The sequence below is a fragment of the Pristiophorus japonicus genome, chromosome 2 (genome assembly GCF_044704955.1).
Source record: "Pristiophorus japonicus isolate sPriJap1 chromosome 2, sPriJap1.hap1, whole genome shotgun sequence".
NCBI classification, from domain to species: Eukaryota; Metazoa; Chordata; class Chondrichthyes; family Pristiophoridae; genus Pristiophorus; species Pristiophorus japonicus.
Genome location: NC_091978.1, coordinates 312,859,249 through 312,883,897, shown reverse-complemented (window position 1 = coordinate 312,883,897; position 24,649 = coordinate 312,859,249). Strand labels below are relative to the sequence as shown.

General features: G+C 48.6%; 1 protein-coding gene and 2 non-coding genes across 5 annotated transcripts in view; 2 read left to right on the top strand and 1 right to left on the bottom strand.

The window, feature by feature from the left end:
* The window catches only part of LOC139247666 (transmembrane protein 144-like), a 135,933-nt gene extending 116,526 nt beyond the window's left edge, over positions 1-19,407 (bottom strand). For all 3 annotated transcript variants that reach the window (XM_070871754.1, XM_070871777.1, XM_070871759.1), the window contains exons 1-2: positions 19,361-19,407; positions 14,545-14,681 (exon numbers count right to left, since the gene is read on the bottom strand). Coding sequence is in view for 1 of the 3 variants with exons in the window: in XM_070871759.1 (XP_070727860.1) it covers positions 14,545-14,662 (118 nt within the window). In the remaining 2 variants the exon portion in view is untranslated. The remainder of the gene's footprint in view (positions 1-14,544; positions 14,682-19,360) is intronic.
* Positions 10,412-10,482, top strand: trnag-gcc (transfer RNA glycine (anticodon GCC)). The gene has a single exon. It is a non-coding gene; the product is annotated as a tRNA-Gly (tRNA).
* A 269-nt stretch (positions 19,408-19,676) lies between the features above and the next one.
* Positions 19,677-19,747, top strand: trnag-gcc (transfer RNA glycine (anticodon GCC)). Its single transcript has one exon. It is a non-coding gene; the product is annotated as a tRNA-Gly (tRNA).
* The last annotated feature ends 4,902 nt before the right edge of the window (positions 19,748-24,649 follow it).

Here is a 24,649-nt window from a genome sequence, read left to right as displayed (position 1 = left end):
GGGGCGACGAGAGGGGGGGGCGACGAGAGGGGGGGGACGAGAGGGGGTGGATGACGAGAGGGGGGGGCGAAAGATAGGAACTTGGCAGGGGGAGAAAGACAGGAACTTCGGCGATTGTGGGGGGGAGGAGGAGGAGGAGGAGATCAGGCACTTTGGGGGGGGGAGGGATCAGAAACCAGGGGGTTGGGGCGGAGGGGGAGAAGAGGCAAGAAATTTGGGCTGAGGGATTGGGAAGGTGAAGCACTTCGGCTGGGGGGGTGGGGGAGCGCAGGAACTTGTTTGGGTGGGTGAGAGTGAGTCCTGTCTGTTCAAAGTGAGCTCTGTTCTGTGGGGAGTCAGCAGTCAGACAGGGTCGAATTATACTTTGCAAAGTCACTGATTACGTCGGCAGGGCAGTTTTAATTACACATTCCAGAGAAACTGCCGGGTGTGTCATAGCGTTAGTGAAATTGAAGGGATTGAAGGCCGATAAATCCCCAGGGCCTGATAGTCTGCATCCTGGAGTACTTAAGGAAGTGGCCCGAGAAATAGTAGATGTAATGGTGGTCATTTTCCAATAGTCCATGGACTTTGCATCAGTTCCTATGGATTGGAGGGTAGCTAATGTAACACCACCTTTTAAAAATGATAGAAGAGAGAAAACAAGGAATTATAGACCGGTTAGCCTGACATCGGTGGTGGAGAAAATGCTGGAATAAATTATTAAAGATGTAGTAGCAGCGCATTTGGAAAGCAGTGACAGGATCGGTCCAAGTCAGCATGGATTTATGAAGGGGAAATCATGCTTGACAAATCTAGAGATTTTTGAGGATGTAACTAGTAGAGAGGATAAGGGAGAACCAGTGGATGTGGTGTATTTGGACTTTCAAAAGACTTTTGACAGCGTCCCACACAAGAGATTAGTGTGCAAAATTAAGGCACATGGTATTGGGGGTAATGTATTGATGTGGATAGAGAACTGGTTGGCAGACAGGAAGCAAAGAGTGGGAATAAACGGGTCCATTTCAGAATGGCAGGCAGTGACTAGTGGGGTGCCACAGGGTTTAGTGCTGGGACCCCAGCTGTTTACAATATACATAAATGATTTAGACGAAGAAATTGAATGTAATATCTTCAAGTTTGCAGATGACACTAAGCCGAATGACAGTGTGAGCTGCGAGGAGGATGCTAAGAGGCTGCAGGGGGACTTGGGACAGGTTCGGTGAATTAGCAAATGCATGGCAGATGCAGTATAATGTGGATAAATGTGAGGTTATCCACTTTGGTGGCAAAAACAGGAAGGCAGATTATCACCTGAATGGTGACAGATTAGTAAACGGGGAGGTGCAACGAGACCTGTGTGTCATGGTACATCAGTCATTGAAAGGTGACATGCAGGTACAGCAGGCAGTAAAGAAAGCAAATGGCATGCTGGCCTTCATAGCGAGGGGATTTGAGTTTCAGAGCAGAGAGGTCTTACTGCAGTTGTACAGGGCCTTGGTGAGACCACACCTTGAGTATTGTGTGCAGTTTTGGTCACCGAATCTGAGGAAGGACGTGCGCTATTGAGGGAGTGCAGCGAAGGTTCACCCGACTAATTCCCGGGATGGCAGGACTGACATTTGAGGAAAGACTGGATCGGCTTGGCTTATACTCACTGGAATTTAGAAGAATGAGAGGGGATCTCATAGAAACTTATCAAATTCTGACGGGACTGGACAGGTTAGATGCAGGAAGAATGTTGCCGATGTTGGGGAAGTCCAGAGCCAGGGTTCACTATCTAAAGATAAGGGGTAAGCCATAGAGGACCGAGATGAGGAGAAACTTAAGGAAAGGTAACTTTGATGGCATGAGGCGCAAATTGGCTAGATTAGACTGGCAAATGATACTTAAAGAGTAGACAATGGATAGGCAAAGGCAAACCTTTAAAGATCATATGGACGAACTTCAACAATTGTACATCCATGTCTGGAGTAAAAATAAAACTGGGAAGGTGGCTCAACCGTGGCTAACAAGGGAAATTAAGGATCGTGTTAAATCCAAGGAAGAGGCATACAAATTAGCTAGAAAATGGAGCAAGCCGGAGGATTGGGAGAAATTTAGAATACAGCAGATGTGGACGAAGGGTTTAATTAAGAAGGGGGAAAACAGAATACGAGAGGAAGCTTACCGGAAACATAAAAAATGACTGCAAAAGCTTCAATAGATATGTGAAGAGAAAAAGATTAGTGAAGACAAACATAGGTCCCTTACAGTCGGATTCGGGTGAATTTATAATGGGGAACAAAGAAATGGCAGACCAATTGAACAAGTACTTTGGTTCTGTCTTCACAAAGGAAGACACAAATAACCTTCCGGATTTACTGGGGATCCGAAGGTCTAGCGAGAAGGAGGAACTGAAGGTATCCTTATTAGGCGGGAAATTGTGTTAGGGAAATTGACGGGATTGAAGGCCGATAAATCCCCAGTGCCTGATAGTCTACATCCCAGAGTATTTAAGGAAGTGGCCCTAGAAATAGTGGATGCATTGGTGATAATTTTCCAATCGGTTCTGGATCAGTTCCTATGGACTGGAGGGTTGCTAATGTAACACCACTTTTTAAAAATGGAGGGAGAGAGAAAACGGGTATTTATAGACCAGTTAGCCAGACATTAGTAGTGGGAAAATGTTGGAATCAATCATTAAAGATGAAATACATTTGGAAAGCAGTGATAGGATTGGTCCAAGTCAGCATGGATTTATGAAGGGGAAATCGTGCTTGACAAATCTTCTGGAATTTTTTGAGGATGTAACTCGTCAAGTAGACAAGGGAGAACCAGTGGATGTGGTGTATTTGGACTTTCAAAAGGCTTTTTGACAAGGTCCCACACAAGAGATTGGTGTACAAAATCAAAGCACGTGGTTTTGGGCGTAATGTACTGACGCGGATAGAGAACTGGTTGGCAGACAGGAAGCAGAGAGTCGGGATTAACAGGTCCTTTTCAGAATGGCAGGCAGTGACAAGTGGAGTGCCGCAAGGCTCAGTGCTGGGACCCCAGCTCTTTACAATATATATTAATGATTTGGATGAAGGAATTGAGTGTAGTATCTCCAAGTTTGCAAATGACACTAAATTGGGTGGCGGTGTGAGTTGTGAGGAGAACGCTAAGAGGTTGCAGGGTGATTTGGACAGGTTAGGCGAGTGGGCAAATACATGGCAGATGCAGTATAATGTGGATAAATGTGAGGTTATCCACTTTGGGGGCAAAAACACGAAGGCAGAATATTATCTGAATGGCGGCAGATTAGGAAAAGGGGAGGTGCAGCAAGACCTGGGTGTCTTGATTCATCAGTCATTGAAAGCTGACATGCAGGTACAGCAGGTGGTGAAGAAGGCAAATGGTGTGTTGGCCTTCATAGCAAGGGGATTTGAGTATAGGAGCAGGGGTGTCTTACTGCAGTTGTACAGGGCCTTGGTGAGGCCTCACCTGGAATATTGTGTTCAGTTTTGGTCTCCTAATCTGAGGAAGGACGTTCTTGCTATTGAGGGAGTGCAGCGAAGGTTCAGCAGACTGATTCCTGGGATGGCAGGACTGACATATGAGGAGAGACTGGATCGACTGGGCCTGTATTCACTGGAGTTTAGAAGGATGAGAGGGGATCTCATAGAAACATATAAAATTCTGACGGGACTGGACAAGTTAGATGCAGGAAGAATGTTCCCGATGTTGGGGAAGTCCAGAACCAGGGGACATAGTCTTAGGATAAGGGGTAAGCCATTTAGGACTGAGATGAGGAGGAACTTCTTCATTCAGAGAGTTGTTAACCAATGGAATTCCCTACCGCAGAGAGTTGTTGATGCCAGTTCATTGGATATATTCAAGAGGGAGTTAGATATGGCCCATGCGGCTAAAGGGATCAAAGGGTATGGAGAGAAAACAGGAACGGGGTACTGAAGGAATGATCAGCCATGATCTTAATGAATGGTGGTGCAGGCTCAAAGGGCTGGATGGCCTACTCCTGCACCTATTTTCTATGTTTCTATGTAAACTTTTTCACCCAGAGAGTTGTGAACCTGTGGAATTCTCTGCCACAGAAAGTTGTTGAGTCCAGTTCGTTGGACATATTCAAAAGGGAGTTAGATGTGGCTCTTACGGCTAAAGGGATCAGGGGGTATGGAGAGAAGGCAGAGTTAGGGTACTAAGGTTGCATGATCAGCCATGATCATATTGAATGGCGGTGCAGGCTCGAAGGGCCGAATGGCCTGCTCCTGCACCTATATTCTATGTTTCTATGTCCTCCAAAGGGACCATAGAAACATAGAAAATAGGTGCAGGAGCAGGCCATTCAGCCCTTCTAGCCTGCACCGCCATTCAATGAGTTCATGGCTGAACATGAAACTTCAGTACCCCCTTCCTGCTTTCTCGCCATAACCCTTGATTCCCCCGAGTAGTAAGGACTTCATCTAACTCCCTTTTGAGTATATTTAGTGAATTGGCCTCAACTACTTTCTGTGGTAGAGAATTCCACAGGTTCACCACTCTCTGGGTGAAGAGGTTTCTCCTCATCTCGGTCCTAAATGGCTTACCCCTTATCCTCAGACTGTAACCCCTGGTTCTGGACTTCCCCAACATTGGGAACATTCTTCCTGCATCTAACCTGTCTAAACCCGTCAGAATTTTAAACGTTTCCATGAGGTCCCCTCTCATTCTTCTGAACTCCAGTGAATACAAGCCCAGTTGATCCAGTCTTTCTTGATAGGTCAGTCCCACCATCCCGGGAATCAGTCTGGTGAATCTTCGCTGCACTCCCTCAATAGCAAGAATGTCCTTCCTCAAGTTAGGAGACCAAAACTGTACACAATACTCCAGCTGTGGCCTCACCAAGGCCCTGTACAACTGTAGCAACACCTCCCTGCCCCTGTATTCAAATCCCCTCGCTATGAAGGCCAACATGCCATTTGCTTTCTTAACCGCCTGCTGTACCTGCATGCTAACCTTCAATGACTGATGTACCATGACACCCAGGTCTCATTGCACCTTCCCTTTTCCTAAGCTGTCACCATTCAGATAATATCTGTCTCTCTGTTTTTACCACCAAAATGGATAACCTCACATTTATCCACATTATACTTCATCTGCCATGCATTTGCCCACTCACCTAACCTATCCAAGTCACTCTGCAGCCTAATAGCATCCTCCTCGGAGCTCACACTGCCACCCAACTTAGTGTCATCCGCAAATTTGGAGATACTGCATTTAATCCCCTCGTCTAAATCATGAATGTACAATGTAAACAGCTGGGGCCCCAGCACAGAACCTTGCGGCACCCCACTAGTCACTGCCTGCCATTCTGAAAAGTACCCGTTTACTCCTACTCTTTGCTTCCTGTCTGACAACCAGTTCTCAATCCACGTCAGCACACTAACCCCAATCCCATGCTTTAACTTTGCACATTAATCTCTTGTGTGGGACCTTGTCGAAAGCCTTCTGAAAGTCCAAATATACCACATCAACTGGTTCTCCTTTGTCCTCAAAAAATTCCAGAAGATTTGTCAAGCATGATTTCCCTTTCACAAATCCATGCTGACTTGGACCGATCATGTCACCATTTTCCAGATGCACTGCTATGACATCCTTAGTAATTGATTCCATCATTTTACCCACTACTGAAGTCAGGCTGTTTTCCCTGTTTTCTCTCTCCCTCCTTTTTTAAAAAGTGGGGTTACATTGGCTACCCTCCACTCCAAAGAAACTGATCCAGAGTCAATGGAATGTTGGAAAATGACTGTCAATGCATCCGCTATTTCCAAGGCCACCTCCTTAAGTACTCTGGGATGCAGTCCATCAGGCCCTGGGGATTTATCGGCCTTCAATCCCATCAATTTCCCCAACACAATTTCCCGACTAATAAAGATTTCCCTCAGTTCCCCCTCCTTACTAGACCCTCTGACCCCTTTTATATCCGGAAGGTTGTTTGTATCCTCCTTAGTGAATACCGAACCAAAGTACTTGTTCAATTGGTCTGCCATTTCTTTGTTCCCTGTTATGACTTCCCCTGATTCTGACTGCAGGGGACCTACGTTTGTCTTTACTAACCTTTTTCTCTTTACATACCTATAGAAACTTTTGCAATCCGCCTTAATGTTCCCTGCAAGCTTCTTCTCGTACTCCATTTTCCCTGCCCTAATCAAACCCTTTGTCCTCCTCTGCTGAGTTCTAAATTTCTCCCAGTCCCCAGGTTCGCTGCTATTTCTGGCCAATTTGTATGCCACTTCCTTGGCTTTAATACTATCCCTGATTTCCCTAGATAGCCACAGTTGAGCCACCTTCCCTTTTTTATTTTTACGCCAGACAGGAATGTACAATTGTTGTAATTCATCCATGCGGTCTCTAAATGTCTGCCATTGCCCATCCACAGTCAACCCCCTAAGTATCATTCGCCAATCTATCCTAGCCAATTCACGCCTCATACCTTCAAAGTTACCCTTCTTTAAGTTCTTGGCCAATGGTCTCTGAATTAACTGTTTCATTCTCCATCCTAATGCAGAATTCCACCATATTCTGGTCACTCTTCCCCAAGGGGCCTCGCATAATGAGATTGTTAATTAATCCTCTCTCATTACACAACACCCAGTCTAAGATGGCCTCCCCCCTAGTTGGTTCCTCAACATATTGGTCTAGAAAACCATCCCTTATGCACTCCAGGAAATCCTCCTCCACCGTATTGCTTCCAGTTTGGCTATCAACAATCAGGTCTTGTGATCAAGGAGACGCAATCAGAGCTTTAGGTGTTGCAAACTAACGCATCTTTCTGTAATGTAGTTAAACTTCAACAGCAGTGAAACCAGTTATGTTCATCCTTCCTAACTAAATGGGAAACTCCCTCTTCTTGACAGCTGATGACAGGTATTGCGATGGTGATGCTAATGCAATACACTGCTGCCCAAAATGCCTAGCTGCTCATTTGGTCAAGTAGGCATAACATGGAAAATGGAAATTATTTCCTGAAACCAAAGAAAAAATTATATTAAAATTAATGAGTGCAAAGTGTTTACTGAGGTCACAAAGCACCACCTCCATTATCGAGCAATCTATTTCTGTCTCCTAAACATTTATATAGAAGCAGGAATAAGCATCAGGTCCCTTGAGCCTGCTCCGTCATTCAATAAAATAAGGCTGATATTCGACCTCAACTCCTTTCCGGTCCGATCCCCTTATCCCTTGACTCCAAAAATCTACTGAACTCAGCTTTGAATATACTCAACAAATGAGCATCCACAGCATTTTGGGGTAGAGAATTCCAAAGATTCGCAACCCTCTAACTGAAGAAAATTCTTCTCATCTCAGTCCTAAATGGCCGACCCATTATCCTGAGATAATGTCCCCTAGTTCTGGACTCTCCAGTCAGGGGAAACAGACTCTCAGCATCAACCCTATCAAGCCCTCTCAGAATTTGATATGGTTCAATGTGATCACCTGTCATCCTTCGAAACTCCAGAGAGAGCATAGACCCATTTTACTCAATCTCACCCACTCAGCCCAGGAATCAATCTAGTGAACCTTAGTTGCACCGCCTTTAAGGCAAGTATACCCTTCCTTAGGTAGGGAGACCAAAACTGTACACAGTACTTCAGGTGTGGTCTCACCAACGCCCTGTACAATTGCAGCAAAACTGCCTTGCTCTTGTGTCCCCTTGCAATAAAGGCCAACATACCATTTGTCTGACTAGTTGCTTGCCATTTTTATTTTATTCTTCCTACCAAAGTGAATAACCTCACATTATACTCCATCTGCCACGTTCTTGCCCACTCACTTAACCTGTCTATATCCCTTTGCAGACTCTTTGGGACCGAAATTGCCCCCCGAGTAATGTAGGCGCACTTACCAATTATTAAGATTTTGCTCCGGCCCGATCCTTGTTTTGTATTTCCGGTTGGGGCAGTGTTGAGGGGCAGATGTGTCCTTGGATTGGGTCGGCTGTCCCAACGAGTCGTCAGCACCACTCTGTTGATGTCAGAGCATCGCAGCACATCCCTCCCCTTCAGTTAAAAGGGAGGGCCGCTGTGAGCTCTGCAATAAGTTTAGTTAGGCACACTGGGCCACCAGGGAGGGTTTCAGCCGGGCCATCCCCTCTTGGGTACCGGTCTGTCTATTGGCGGCCCGGCCGAACCCATTGCCACCTTTGTCAGGCCGACCTCGGCGTCAGTCGACAATTAAAATTAAATAGAGGCACCGGCAGTGCGCACTCCCCTTTAAGGGCGGATGAGCAACCCAGGCACACACAGCTTCCCACAGGGTAAACCAATCAGTGGCACCGACCGCTCCCCCGGTGCAATTTCCCGCGGGGGTCGGAAAGGGGGTCTCCGTGTGCCCGACGGGCAGCAGCATGGGCAGTGGAAACACCCGCTCTCGCCGCTCCTGGCCCGAGGGCAATTTAGGACAGATCGGTCCATCCATCTGCCCCCGGTCGGTAAGGCCTATCCGCTCCATTACCGTCTCTCAGAGGCGGCAAGGAAGCTTAAGGAGGAGGGCAATTTCAGCCACTTTGTGTTCTCCTCACAACTTACTTTCCCACCTATCTTTGTATTGTCAGCAAATGTGGATACATTACGATCGGTCCCTTCATCTAAATCATTAATATAGATTCTAAATAGCTGAGGCTAAGACCCTCCTTGCAACGCCTTTGGTTGTAACCAATTAAATCAAGTGCCCCTAAAGAAGGTGGGGGGGAGGAACACACCAAACATTTTCCAACAAGTGCCCCCTTATTTTGTTTTTTTTTGTTTGAGGGCACTGAAACACAAATTATAGAAGTGCCCCCTGGCTAAAAGTGGGGGTCGAGGGGGGCACTAAAACCAGCAAATTAAACAAATTCAACTTTAGACAGATAAATCAAATTAAATTTTGGTTGCCAGGGGTGATGATGCACTCTCGTCCCGCCGGCGCACACCTCACGCAGAAGGCCGCGAGCGAGTACCTTCTTACAAATTGCAACAAATTTGGTGTTTTCATTTTCCCACCCGACAATTCAATGCCTCTATAAAGTAGTAACTTGTACTGGAAGTCTAATCCAGATCTGGAAGTCAAATTTGTAATTTCTCTTTTTTGAAGGATAACACGGGAAGTACAAAGGACTTTGCACCCAACTCTATATAAAGAAGCCCTCCCTTATCAGAAATAACTTTGCTTTGTTTGCTCTCACCACAGAGCTAAAAAGAATAATGCATTTATATAGCACGTTTCAGGATGTACAGCCAATGAAGTACTTTTGAAGTGTGTCCTCACTGGTGACGACCAATCATTGGACAGCAACATGGAAATTACAACTTTGGATTACCCAGGTTTAGTGCTTCTCAACGCTAGTATCAGCTAACTATTCTCGGTTCATTGTCTGTAGCCCAGTGGTAATTTTTGTTAGGTAAGGGTATTACGGGATATGGAGCAATGGAGTTGAGGTACAGATCAGCCATGATCGAACTGAATGGCAGAACGGCCTCCTCTTGTCCCTAACCCATTGCTGGAGATGTACTGGCTGTATTTAGAAAGACAGGAATAAAACTACACAAAGCAGTCCCATGGAGTTAGACAACAGAGTACAGGTGATAAGGATGTCATGGTTAACCATATCAAATACAGCAGGAGAAGAGTGACACACCATTGTTAAGTAGGACAGAATTAGTGATTTTGGCCTGGGCCGTCTCAGTGCTCGGAGAAATGTGGTAACTGGATTGGAGCAAACAACTTCTGATAATCACTACGGTTCTGAATTTCCGCATCTTCAGCGCAGGAGAAACGGAGAACCCCGAGAAATGGCATGATCGGCACCGCTCAGTGAACTCGACACTATCCGGGAAATGGCAATAGACACGTTCCAATATTGGGGCCCAGGTGTGTTTTATGACACAGGCAGCTGCCTGCGGTTGTTGAGCATCCGCAGGAAATTCCGGGTCGGCTGAGGGTTCCCCTTCCTCCACATCAACCAAAACATTTCACCGACTCCGTCGAGAACCGGACCCACTTTCTGCTCCCCCTCTGACCGGGTCACTCAATCTCCTCCCTCACACCGGGACACTCGTTCTCCTCCCTCACAACGGGACACTCGCTCTCCTCCCTCACAACGGGACACTCTCTCTCCTCCCTCACAACGGGATACTCGCTCTCCTCCACCACCATTTATCGGGAATCATGTGCTCACGTTCACGTGATGGGCTCTGCCTGCAGGAAGGCAGCTGCAGGCTCGGCGTCTCCATAGCAACTGGAGCAGGTGCGGCGGTGGCTCGCAGTGAGAGCGTGGCATCTGGTAGCGGCGGCCCGCACTGTCAGATACTGGATACCGTGGAGGATAGGCGCCATTTCAGGATTCTGCCCTCTTCCCTCTTCGCAGCACTTTATCTTGGAGAGGCGGGCGGATGCCAGTGTCCACTATCTCCAGTGTACATTATTTTCCTATGCATTGGTGGTTCAGTGGTAGAATTCTCGCCTGCCACGCGGGAGGCCCGGGTTCGATTCCCGGCCAATGCAACTTTTTTTCTCTTCACCAAAAATATACTACAAAATAAAGCTCAAATAACTGGCGACATAATTGAAAATATATGGTTTTCATGAGATTAACAAAATTCAGGCTTGTTTATTTTACTGCATAGTCCGTCTCTAATATCATCATTCTCGTCACAGGTGGTTCCTCGAACGAGGCGATCGGAGGGGGAGAGAGGGGATCGGAGGAGAAAGAGCAAACTCAGGGAGAGGTCAGGAATTCAGGGGAGGGTGGTGGGTAGGTGGGGGTTGTGGTGTTAAGAGCACGGAGAGCATAGTGGGGTTGGCGGAAGAACGTGATCCAGGTTTTTTGTTAGCAAGAACATGATCCAGCTAGAAAGACGGATCACCTTCTTCCAAACCCTACCCCCTTGACACCCACACCACCTCCTCCCCCTCACCTGGTTGATTTCTTGGAAAGCTCGGTGCGTGTAGGCAGTGACATCATTGGATTGGACGAAATCCAGAAGTCACGACACTGTCACTATTTTCTTCATACCCAATAAACCTGTTAACAATCCATGACCCACATACAATGCCCCATCTAAAGGGGAGGGGAGGGGAGGGGATGGGGGGAGGGGCAAGGTCAGGAACTTGTTTGGGGGGGGGGGGGGGGGGGGAGGAGGTCATGATTCCCTGGAGAGGGGTGAGGGGGACTTGAGCAGAGGAGGAGGATGAGAGAGGGGGGTCGACGGGAGAATGGGGGCGCGACGAGAGAGGGGGGGCGACGAGAGAGGGGGATGACAAGGGGGGGGCGACGAGAGAGGGGGGGCGACGAGAGAGGGGGGGCGACTAGAGAGGGGGGGCGACGAGAGAGGGGGCGACGAGAGGGGGGGCGACGAGAGGGTGGGGCGACGAGAGAGGGGGATGATGAGGGGGGGGCGACGAGAGAGGGGGGGCGACGAGAGAGGGGGGGCGACGAGAGAGGGGGGGCGACGAGAGAGGGGGGGTGACGAGAGGGGGGGGCGACGAGAGAGGGGGGGGCGACGAGAGGGGGGGGGGGCGACGAGAGGGGGGGGTGACGAGAGAGGGGGGGCGACGAGAGAGGGGGGGCGACGAGAGAGGGGGGGCGACGAGAGAGGGGTGCCGACGAGAGAGGGGGGCGACGAGAGAGGGGGGGCGACGAGAGAGGGGGGGCGACGAGAGAGGGGTGCCGACGAGAGAGGGGGGGGCGACGAGAGAGGGGGGGCGACGAGAGAGGGGTGCCGACGAGAGAGGGGGGGCGACGAGAGAGGGGGGGCGACGACAGAGGGGGGGCGACGAGAGAGGGGTGCGACGAGAGAGGGGGGGCGACGAGAGAGGGGGGGCGACGAGAGAGGGGGGGCGACGAGAGAGGGGGGGCGACGAGAGAGGGGGGGCGACGAGAGAGGGGGGGCGACGAGAGAGGGGGGGGCGACGAGAGAGGGGGGGCGACGAGAGAGGGGGGGCGACGAGAGAGGGGGGGCGACGAGAGAGGGGGGCGACGAGAGAGGGGGGCGACGAGAGAGGGGGGCGACGAGAGAGGGGAGGCGACGAGAGGGGGGGGCGACGAGAGAGGGGGGCGACGAGAGAGGGGGGCGACGAGAGAGGGGGGCGACGAGAGAGGGGGGGCGACGAGAGAGGGGGGGCGACGAGAGAGGGGGGGCGACGAGAGAGGGGGGGCGACGAGAGTGGAGGGGCGACGAGAGAGACAAGAACTCGGCAGGGGGAGAAGGACAGGAACTTAGGCGATCGTGGTGGGGCGGGGAGCGGGGGGGGGAGGAGGAAGAGGAGATCAGACACTTTGGGTGGGGGGGGATCAGTAACCAGGGGGTTGGGGGGGGTCGTGGGGGGGGGGGGGGAGAAGAGGCGAGAAACTTGGGCTGAGGGGTTGGGAAAGTGAAGCACTTCGGATGGGGGGGGTGGGGGAGCGCAGGAACTTGTTTGGGTGGGTGAGAGTGAGTCCTGTCTGTTCAAAGTGAGCTCTGTTCTGTGGGGAGTCAGCAGTCAGACAGGGTCGAATTATACTTTGCAAAGTCACTGATTACGTCGGCAGGGCAGTTTTAATTACACATTCCAGAGAAACTGCCGGGTGTGTCATAGCGTTAGTGAAATTGAAGGGATTGAAGGCCGATAAATCCCCAGGGCCTGATGGTCTGCATCCCAGAGTACTTAAGGAAGTGGCCCTAGAAATAGTAGATGTATAGGTGGTCATTTTCCAATAGTCCATGGACTCTGGATCAGTTCCTATGGATTGGAGGGTAGCTAATGTAACCCCACTTTTTAAAAATGATGGGAGAGAGAAAACAAGGAATTATCGACCGGTTAGCCTGACATCGGTGGTGGAGAAAATGCTGGAATAAATTATTAAAGATGTAGTAGCAGTGCATTTGGAAAGCAATGACAGGATCGGTCCAAGTCAGCATGGATTTATGAAGGGGAAATCATGCTTGACAAATCTAGAGATTTTTGAGGATGTAACTAGTAGAGTGGATAAGGGAGAACCAGTGGATGTGGTGTATTTGGACTTTCAAAAGGCTTTTGACAAGGTCCCACACAAGAAATTGGTGTGCAAAATCAAAGCACATGGTTTTGGGGGTAATGTGCTGACGTAGATAGAGAACTGGTTGGCAGACAGGAAGCAGAGAGTCGGGATTAACGGGTCCTTTTCAGAATGGCAGGCAGCGACTAGTGGAGTGCCGCAGGGCTCAGTGCTGGGACCCCAGCTCTTTTCAATATATATTAATGATTTGGATGATGGAATTGAGTGTAATATCTCCAAGTTTGCAGATGACACTAAACTGGGTGGCGGTGTGAGCTGTGAGGAGGAGGCTAAGAGGCTGCAGAGTGATTTGGACAGGTTAGACGAGTGGGCAAATACATGGCAGATGCAGTATAATGTGGATAAATGTGAGGTTATCCATTTTGGGGGCAAAAACACGAAGGCAGAGTATTATCTGAATGGCGGCAGATTAGGAAAAGAGGAGGTGCAGCGAGACCTGGGTGTCATGATTCATCAGTCATTGAAGGTTGGCATGCAGGTACAGCAGGCAGTGAAGAAGGCAAATGGTATGTTGGCCTTCATAGCAAGGGGATCTGAGTACAGGAGCAGGGAAGTCTTACTGCAGTTGTACAGGGCTTTGGTGAGGCCCCACCTGGAATATTGTGTTCAGTTCTGGTCTCCTAATCTGAGGAAGGACGTTCTTGCTATTGATGGAGTGCAGCGAAGGTTCACCAGACTGATTCCTGGGATGGCAGGACTGACATATGAGGAGAGACTGGATCGACTGGGCCTGTATTCACTGGAGTTTAGAAGGATGAGAGGGGATCTCATAGAAACATATAAAATTCTGACGGGACTGGACAGGTTAGATGCAGGAAGGATGTTTCCGATGTTGGGGAAGTCCAGAACCAAGGGACATAGGCTTAGGATAAGGGGTAAGCCATTTAGGACTGAGATGAGGAGGAACTTCTTCACTAAGAGAGTTGTTAACCTATGGAATTCCCTATCGCAGAGAATTGTTGATGCCAGTTCATTGGATATATTCAAGAGGTAGTTAGATATGGCCCATGCGGCTAAAGGGATCAAGGGGTATGGAGAGAAAGCGGGAAAGGGGTACTGAAGAAATGATCAGCCATGATCTTATTGAATGGTGGTGCAGACTCAAAGGGCCGAATGGCCTACTCCTGCACCTATTTTCTATGTTTCTATGTCAACTTTTTCACCCAGAGAGTTGTGAAGCTGTGGAATTCTCTGCAACAGAAAGTTGTTGAGTCCAGATCGTTGGACATATTCAAAAGGCCTTTACGGCTAAAGGGATCAGCGGGTATGGAGAGAAGGCAGCGGTAGGGTACTGAGGTTGCATGATTAGCCATGATCATATTGAATGGCGGTGCAGGCTCGAAGGGCCGAATGGCCTGCCCCTGCACCTATATTCTATGTTTCTATGTCCTCCAAAGGGACCAATCAACAATCAGGTCTTGTGATCAAGGAGGCGCAATCAGAGCTTTAGGTGTTGCAAACTAACGCATCTTTCTGTAATGTAGTTAAACTCCAACAGCAGTTAAACCAGTTATGTTCATCCTTCCTACCTAAATGGAAAACTCCATCTTCTTGACAGCTAATGACAGGTATTGCGATGGTGATGCTAATGCAATACACTGCTGCCCAAAATGCCCAGCTGCTCATTTGGTCAAGTCGGCATAACATGGAAAATGGAAATTATTTCCTGAAAACAAAGAAAAAATTAGATTAAAATTAATGAGTGCAAAGTGTTAACTGAGGTCACAAAGCACCACGTACATGATCTAGCAATCTATTTTTGTCTCCTAAACATTTATATGATGAAACATAAGAACATAAGAAGTAGAAGCAGGAATAAGCGTCAGGTCCCTTGAGCCTGCTCCGCCATTCAATAAGATAAGGCTGATATTTGACCTTAACTCCTTTCCCGTCCGATTCCCATATCCCTTGACTCCAAAAATCTACTGAACTCAGCTTTGAATATACTCAACAAATGAGCATCCACAGTACTTTGGGGTAGAGAATTCAAAAGATTCGCAACCCTCTAACTGAAGAAAATTCTTCTCATCTCAATCCTAAATGGCCGACCCCTTATCCTGGGATAATGTCCCCTAGTTCTAGACTCTCCAGTCAGGGGAAATAGACTCTCAGCATCAACCCTATGAAGCCCTCTCAGAATTTGATATGGTTCAATGTGATCACCTGTCATCCTTCGAAACTCCAGAGAGTATAGACCCATTTTACTCAATCTCACCCACTCAGCCCAGGAATCAATCTAGTGAATCTTAGTTGCACCGCCTTTAAGGCAAGTATACCCTTCCTTAGGTAGGGAGACCAAAACTGTACACAGTACTTCAGGTGTGGTCTCACCAAAGCCCTGTACAATTGCAGCAAAACTGCCTTGCTCTTGTGCCCCCTTGCAATAAAGGCCAACATACCATTTGTCTTACTAGTTGCTTGCCGTTTTTGTTTTATTCTTCCTACCAAAGTGAATAACCTCACATTATACTCCATCTGCCACGTTCTTGCCCACTCACTTAACCTGTCTATATCCCTTTGCAGACTCTTTGGGACCGAAATTGCCCCCCGAGTAAGAGTAGGCGCACTTACCAATTATTAAGGTTTTGCTCCAGCCCTATCCTTGCGCCGATATTCACCTCTTTGTTTTGTATTTCCGGTTGGGGCAGTGTTGAGGGGCAGATGTGTCTTTGGATCGGGTCGGCTGCCCCAACGAGTCGTCAGCACCGCTCTGTTGACGTCAGAGCATCGCAGCACATCGCTCCCCTTCAGTTAAAGGGGAGGGCCGCTGTGAACTCGGCAATAAGTTTAGTTAGGCACACTGGGCCACCAGGGAGGGTTTCAGCCGGGCCATCCCCTCTTGGGTACCGGTCTGTCTATTGGTGGCCCGGCCGAACTCGTTGCCACCTTTGTCGGGCCGACCTCGGAGTCAGTCGACAATTAAAATTAAATAGAGGCAGGGCAGTGCGCACTCCCCTTTTAAGGGCAGATGAGCAACCCAGGCACACACAGCTTCCCACAGGGTAAACCGATCAGTGGCACCGACCGCTCCCCCGGTGCAATTTCCCGCGGGGGTCGGAAAGGGGGTAGCCGTGTGCCCGACGGGCAGCAGCTCTCGTTGCTCCTGGCCCGGGGGCAATTTAGGACAGTCGGTCCATCCATCTGCCCCTGGTCGGTCCGTCCATCTGCTCCATTATCGTCTCTCAGAGGCGGCAATGAAATTTAAGGAGGGGGACAATTTCAGCCCCTTTGTGTTCTCCTCACAGCTTTGTATTGTCAGCAAATGTGGATACATTACACTCGGTCCCTTCATCCAAGTAATTAATATAGATTCTAAATAGCTGAGGCTAAGACCCTCCTTACAACGCTTTTGGTTGTAACCAATTCAATCAAGTGCCCCGAAAAGGGGGGGGAGGGACACACACCAAACATTTTCCAACAAATGCCCCCTTATTTTTGTTTTTTTTTTGAGGGCACTGAAACACAAATTATAGAAGTGCCCCCTGGCTAAAAGGGGGGACACTAAAACCAGCAAATTAAACAAATTCAACTTTAGACAGATAAATCAAATTAAAATTTGGTTGCCAGGGGTGATGATGCACTCCAGTCCCGCCGGCGCACACCTCACGTGGAAGGCCGCGAGCGAGTACCTCCTTACAAATTGCAACAGATTTGGTGTTTTCATTTTCCCACCCTGCAATTCAACGCCTCTATTAGTAACAACTTGTACTGGAAGTCTAATCCAAATCTGGAAGTCAAATTTGTAATTGCTCTTTATTGAGGGATAACACGGGAAGTACAAAGGACTTTGCACCCAACTCTGTATAAAGAAGCCCTCCCTAATCAGAAATAACTTAACTTTGTTTGCTCTCACCACAAAGCTAAAAAGAATAATGCATTTATATAGCACGTTTCACAACATCAGGATGTTGGGAATGTCGGGAAATTGTGTTGGGGAAATTGATGGGATTGAAGGCCGATAAATCCCCAGGGCCTGATGGACTGCATCCCAGAGTACTTAAGGAGGTGGCCTTGGAAATAGTGGATGCATTGACAGTCATTTTCCAACATTCCATTGACTCTGGATCAGTTCCGATGGAGTGGAGGGTAGCCAATGTAACCCCACTTTTTAAAGATAACAGGGAATTATAGACCGGTCAGCCTGACATCGGTAGTGGGTAAAATGATGGAATCAGTTATTAAGGATGTCATAGCAGTGCATTTGGAAAGAGATGACATGATAGGTCCAAGTCAGCATGGATGTGTGAAAGGGAAATCATGCTGGACAAATCTTCTGGAATTTTTTGAGGATGTTTCCACTAGAGTGGACAAGGGAGAACCAGTTGATGTGGTCTATTTGGACTTTCAGAAGGCTTTCGACAAGGTCCCACACAAGAGATTAATGTGCAAAGTTAAAGCACATGGGATTGGGGGTAGTGTGCTGACATGGATTGAGAACTGGTTGTCAGACAGGAAGCAAAGAGTAGAAGTAAATGGGGACTTTTCAGAATGGCAGGCAGTGGCTAGTGGGGTACCGCAAGGTTCTGTGCTGGGGCCCCAGCTGTTTACGCTGTACATTAATGATTTAGACGAGGGGATTAAATGTAGTATCTCCAAATTTGCGGATGACACTAAGTTGGGTGGCAGTGTGAGCTGCGAGGAGGATGCTATGAGGCTGCAGAGCGACTTGGATAGGTTAGGTGAGTGGGCAAATGCATGGCAGATGAAGTATAATGTGGATAAATGTGAGGTTATCCACTTTGGTGGTAAAAACAGAGAGACAGACTATTATCTGAATGGTGACAGATTAGGAAAAGGGGATGTGCAACGAGACCTGGGTGTCATGGTACATCAGTCATTGAAGGTTGGCATGCAGGTACAGCAGGCGGTTAAGAAAGCAAATGGCATGTTGGCCTTCATAGCGAGGGGATTTGAGTATAGGAGCAGGGAGGTGTTGCTACAGTTGTACAGGGCCTTGGTGAGGCCACACCTGGAGTATTGTGTACAGTTTTGGTCTCCTAACCTGAGGAAGGACATTCTTGCTATTGAGGGAGTGCAGCGAAGGTTCACCAGACTGATTCCCGGGATGGCGGGACTGACCTATCAAGAAAGACTGGATCAACTGGGCTTGTATTCACTGGAGTTCAGAAGAATGAGAGGGGACCTCATAGAAACGTTTAAAATTCTGATGGGGTTAGACAGGTTAGATGCAGGAAGAATGTTCCCAATGTTGGGGAAGTCCAGAACCAGGGGACACAGTCTAAGGATAAGGGGTAAGCCATTTATAACCGAGATGAGGAGGAATTTCTTCACCCAGACAGTGGTGAACCTGTGGAATTCTCTACCACAGAAAGTTGTTGAGGCCAATTCACTAAATATATTCAAAAAGGAGTTAGATGAAGTCCTTACTACTAGGAGGATCAAGGGGTATGGCGAGAAAGCAGGAATGGGGTACTGAAGTTGCATGTTCAGCCATGAACTCATTGAATGGCGGTGCAGGCTAGAAGGGCCGAATGGCCTACTCCTGCACCTATTTTCTATGTATAGCCAATGAAGTACTTTTGAGTGTGTTCTTACTGGTGACGACCAATCATTAGACAGCAACATAGAAATTACAACTTTGGATTACCCAGGTTTAGTGCTTCTCAACGCTAGTATCAGCTAACTATTCTCGGTTCATTGTCTGTAGCCCAGTGGTAATTTTTGTTAGGTAAGGGTATTACGGGATATGGAGCAATGGAGTTGAGGTACAGATCAGTCGTGATCTAATTGAATGGCAGATCAGCCTCCTCTTGTCCCTAACCCATTGCTGGAGATGTACTGGCTGTATTTAGAAAGACAGGAATAAAACTACACAAAGCAGTCCCATGGAGTTAGACAACAGAGTACAGGTGATAAGGATGTCATGGTTAACCATATCAAATGCAGCAGGAGAAGAGTGACACACCATTGTTAAGTAGGACAGAGTTAGTGATTTTGGCCTGGGCCGTCTCAGTGCTAGGAGAAATGTGGTAACTGGATTGGAGCACACAACTTCTGATAATCACTACGGTTCTGAATTTCCGCATCTTCAGCGCAGGAGAAAAGGAGAACCCCGAGAAATGGCATGATCGGCACCACTCAGTGAACTACCCGGGAAATGGCAATCGACACACCCCAATATCGGGGCCCAGGTGTGTTTTATGACACAGGCAGCCGCCTGCGGTTGTTGAGCATCCGCAGGAAGATCCGGGTCGGCTGAGGGTTCCCCTTCCTCCACATCAAGCAAAACATCTCACCGACTCTGCGGAGAACCAGACCCACTTTCTGCTCCCCCTTTGACCGGGTCACTTGCTCTCCTCTCCTCCCTTACACCGAGATACTTACTCTGCTCCGCCACCATTTATCGGGGATCAGGTGCTCGGCGTCACGTGACGGGTTCTGTCTGCAGGAAGGCAGCTGCAGCCTCGGCGTTTCCATAGCAACTGGAGTATGCGTGACGGTAGCTCGCAGTGAGAGAGCGGCGACCAGCACTGTCAGACACTGGAGAGCGTGGAGGACAGACGCCATTTCAGGATTCTGCCCTCTTCGCTTTTCGCAGCACTTTGCTTATCTCGGAGAGGCGGGCGATTCTCAGGAATCAGGAATGATATCATTGCCAGTTCCCAGTTTCCACTATCGCCAGTGCGCCTTGTTTTTCTATGCATTGGTGGTTCAGTGGTAGAATTCTCGCCTGCCACGCGGGAGGCCCGGGTTCGATTCCCGGCCAATGCAACTTTTTTTTTCCCCTTCACCAAAAATATGCTGTAAAATAAGGATCAAAGTTCTGGCGACATAATTGAAAAAATATGGTTTTCATGACATTAACAAAATTCAGACTTGGTTACTGCATAGTCCGTCTCTAATATCACCATCATCATCATAGGCAGTCCATCGAACGAGGATGACTTGCCTCCACACCAAAAGGGATAAGTTCACAGATATTTAATTGGAGGACCCAATATTCCAGTCCTGAACCCCAGGGGTGGAAGATGCCGTGCGTGGATTTTTTTTACGTGTTGCACATCAGCCACCACACAGGCTTGACAGAGCTAGGCCTTTATCCAGTGGCAAGGCTAAACCAGAACAACTGGAGACCTGCTCTGCTGCATGGACCTAGTGCGCACAGATATTGCAGTGTGGGCTGGCCCGTGCTGCTCCTGGGCCCTCGGCCCTTCCTGGACCACACACCCTCATTTGCCGCACCTCTGCCATGAGCTCTCGCCGCTCCTCCACCACAAACATTCACCGCACTTCCGCCACGATCTTTCACCGCATCTCCGCACCGAACATTCGCCGTACCTCTTCCATGATCTCTCGCCGCTCATCTCTTGTCATATCTCAGCCACGATCTCTCACTGCTCCACCGTCTCAATCATTTGCCGCACCTCCGCCACGATCTCTCGCCACTCATCCACCCCGACCTTCCCTCTCCTCCGCTGTGCCTGGGCCCCGCCGATGTTCCTGCCCACGCTCTAAACGGTGAACTGAGCCTTGATGACATCATCCTGTCACCCACCTCGAAGTCATCGTATACTTGGAACGACTCGCGCTGAAAGTTGTAGTGGTATGCCCACGCTCCAGCACTTTTATCCTCCTGACCTGCGGTGGATGTCCTCTCGCAGGTCAGGGGTGGCTCACGATGTTGTAGGGCCCGCGCTCCAGCTCGTTTATCTTCCTGACCTGCGGTGGATGTCCTCTCGCAGGTTTCTAATCTGTGGTACAATTAAGTCTACAGCTTCCCTCTGTGCCATTCTCGGCATCCACCAAAGGGCCCATCAAGGCACACATTGCTGTTGCCTTATGAGCAGCAAACCCAACTGTCCCATTCTACTCTCTCACCGCCCGCTGGGGGCTAATCTTGCCAACCTCCTTCCCACCCCAGTCACCCCTTTCCAGCACGGACCCTCTGGACTCTGCCAGCAGATCAACTACCACTGCCCCTCCACATCTTTCTCCAGAATGTCCAGTCACTTGTGAACAAGGCACTTGCTATTCTTGATCTAATTAGAACATAAGAAATCGGAGCAGGGCTAGGCCATTCAGCCTCTCGAGCATGCTCCACCATTTAATAAGATCATGGCTGATCTTTTACCTCAATTCCACTTTCCTGCACGATCTCCATATCCCTTGATTCTCTTAATATTCAAAAATCTATCAATCTCTGTCTTGACTATACTCAGCGACTGAGCTTCCACAACCCTTTGGAGTAGAGAATTTCAAAGATTCACCACCCTCAGAGTGGAGAAATTTCTCCTAACTTCAGTCCAAAATAGCCGACCCCTTATTCTGAGACTGTGACCTCTGGTTCTAGATCCCCAGATCAGGGGAAGCATCCTCCAAGCATCTACCCTGTCAAGCTCTGTAAGAATTGTGTATGTTTCAATCACCTCTCATTCTTCTAAACTCTAGACAGTATAGGCCTAATCTATTCAATCTCTCCTCGTAAGAAAATACCCCCATCCCAGGAATCAGCCTGGTGAACCCTTGTTGCATTCCCTCTATGGCAAGTATATCCTTCCTTAGGTAAGGTGATGAAAACTGTACACAATACTCTAATCCTCTTGTAATAAAGGCCAATATAACATTTGCTTTCCTAATTGATGTACCTGCATGTTAACTTTCAATGCTTTGTGTACAAGGACACCCAGGTCCCTCTGAACACCGACATTTCCGAATCTCTTACCATTTAAAAGTTACTCTGCTTTTCAATTTTTCCGACCAAAGTGGATAACTGCACATGTCATGATAACTGAATCAACATCATGGATGTTATATATGTGGACTTGTATTTACTCTGTACAGCCACCAGAGGGCTCATCCCCTGGAGTTCCAAGGGATTCTTGGGAGCACAGGTATTTAAGGAGGCTTCACAGGTTGGAGAGGCACTCTGGAGACCTGCAATAAAAGACTAAGGGCACACTTTACTTTGAGCTCACAGTGTTCAGTCTGACTCTCCATACACAACAACTGGCAAAGAAATACAGATAGCGAATCCAAAGATGCAGAGAGCAGTGGGCATCCTGGAGAAATTCTTGGAGGGAGATGATTGGGAAACTTTTGTGGAGCGACTCGACCAATATTTCATGGGCTAAATGGGGAAGAGAGCACTGCCAAATGAAGGGCGATCCTCCTCACCGTCTGTGGGGCACCAACATATGGCCTCATGAAGAATCTGCTCACTCCAGCGAAACCCACAGGGAAATCGTATGACGATTTGTGCACACTGGTCCGAGAGCATTTGAACCTGAGGGAAAGCGTTCTGATGGCGAGGTACCGGTTCTACACCGACAAAAGATCTGAAGGTCAGGACGTGGCGAGTTATGTCACCGAGCTAAGATGCCTTGCAGGACATTGTGAATTTGAAGGACATTTAGCGCACATGCTCAGAGACTTTTTCATACTTGGCATTGGCCACAAAACCATACTTCACAAACCTTTGACTGTAGAGACCCCAACCTTGAGTAAGGCAATAGCGATAGCCCAGGCGTTCATTGCCACCAGTGACAATACGAAGCAAATCTCTCAGCACATTAGTGCTGCTACAAGTACTGTGAACAAAGTGATGTTGCTTTCGAATTGTAACGTACAGGGCAGGTCACACATACCTGCAGCTGCACGTCTGCAGATGACTCAGACTCCACCATCAAGGGTGATGAATGCAAGGCTATTAACACCTTGTTGGCGCTGAGGGGGTGATCATCATTTCCATTCATGCCGATTCAAAGAGTACGTTGGCAAGGGCTGTGAAACAATGGGACACCTCCAACGAGTGTGCAGGCGAACTGCAAAGTCTGTTAAACCTGCAAACCACCAGGATGCAGAAGAGGACAGATCCATGGAGGATCACGACGAACCAGAGCCTCAGATAGAGGAGGCAGAGGTACATGGGGTGCACACATTCAGCATGAATTGTCCCCCGATAATGCTGAATGTTGAACTAAATGGTCTCCTGGTGTCAATGGAGCTGGATACGGGCGCGAGCCCGTCCATCATGGGCAAAAAGACTTTCGAAAGATTGTGGTGCAACAAGGCCTTAAGACCAGTCTTAACTCCAGTTCGCACGAAACTGAGAACTTACACGAAAGAACTGATTCCTGTAATCGGCAGTGCTACCATAAAAGTCTCCTACAATGGAGCGGTGGACAAGCTAACACTCTGGGTGGTACCAGGCGATGGTCCCACACTGCTTGGCAGGAGCTGGCTGGGAAAGATACGCTGGAACTGGGATGATGTCCGAGAGCTATCACCCACTGATGACACTTCTTGTGCCCAGGTCTTGAACAAATTTCCTTCGCTGTTCGAACCAGGCATTGGTAAATTCCAAGGAGCAAAAGTGCAGATCCACCTTATTCCGGGGGCGCGACCCATCCATCACAAGGTGAGAGCAGTACCGTACATGATGAGAGAAAGGGTAGAAATCGAGCTAGACCAGCTGCAAAGAGAGGGCATCATTTCACCGATCGAGTTCAGCGAGTGGGCCAGTCCTTTTGTCCCAGTCCTCAAGGGAGACGGCACCATCAGAATCTGTGGCGATTACAAAGTAACTATCAATCGTTTCTCCCTGCAGGACCAATACCCACTACCAAAGGCCGACGACCTCTTTGCAACGTTGGCGGGAGGAAAGACATTCACGAAGCTGGATGTGATGTCAGTCTACTTGACGCAGGAACTGGAGGAATCATCAAAGGCCCTCACCTGCATCAACACGTATAAAGGACTTTTTGTTTATAACAGATGCCCGTTTGGAATCCGATCAGCGGTGGCGATATTCCAGAGAAACATGGAAAGTTTACTGAAGTCGGTCCTGCACACCATGGTCTTCCAGGACGACATCTTGGTCACAGGTCGGAACACAGTCGAGCATCTGCAGAACCTGAAGGAGGTTCTTAGTCGACTCAACCGCGTGGGGCTCAGGTTAAAACGCTCGAAGTGCGTTTTCCTGGTGCCTGAAGTGGAGTTCCTGGGAAGGAGGATTGCGGCGGATGGCATCAGGCTCACAAACGCGAAGTCAGAGGCAATCGAGAACGCACCGAGGCCACGGAACGTGACGGAGCTGTGGTCGTTTCTGGGACTCTTGAACAACTTTGGTAACTTCTTACCGGGTCTCTGCACCCTGCTAGAACTACTACATGTCTTCCTACGAAAAAGCGGCGAATAGGTTTGGGGCAAAAGCCAAGAAAATGCCTTTGTAAAAGCGAGAAAATTGTTATGCTCGAACTAATTGCTTGTGTTGTACGTTCCATGTAAGCGTTTGGTACTGGCATGTGATGCGTCGTCATATGGCGTCGGGTGTGAATTGCAACAAGCTAATGATTTTGGGAAACTGCAACCAGTTGCTTATGCATCCAGGAGTCTGTCTAAGGCGGAGAGAACCTACCCTACAGCATGATTGAAAAAGAAGCATTAGTGTGTGTCTATGGGGTAAAGAAAATGCATCAATACCTGTTTGGGCTAAAATTCGAATTGGAAACTGACCATAAGCCACTTATATCCCTGTTTTCCGAGAGTAAAGGGATAAATACCAACGCATTGGCCCGCATCCAGAGATGGGCGCTCACGTGTTTTTTTTTTTAAAGATGGGCGCTCACGTTGTCCACATACAACTACGCCATCCGCCACAGGCCAGGCACAGAA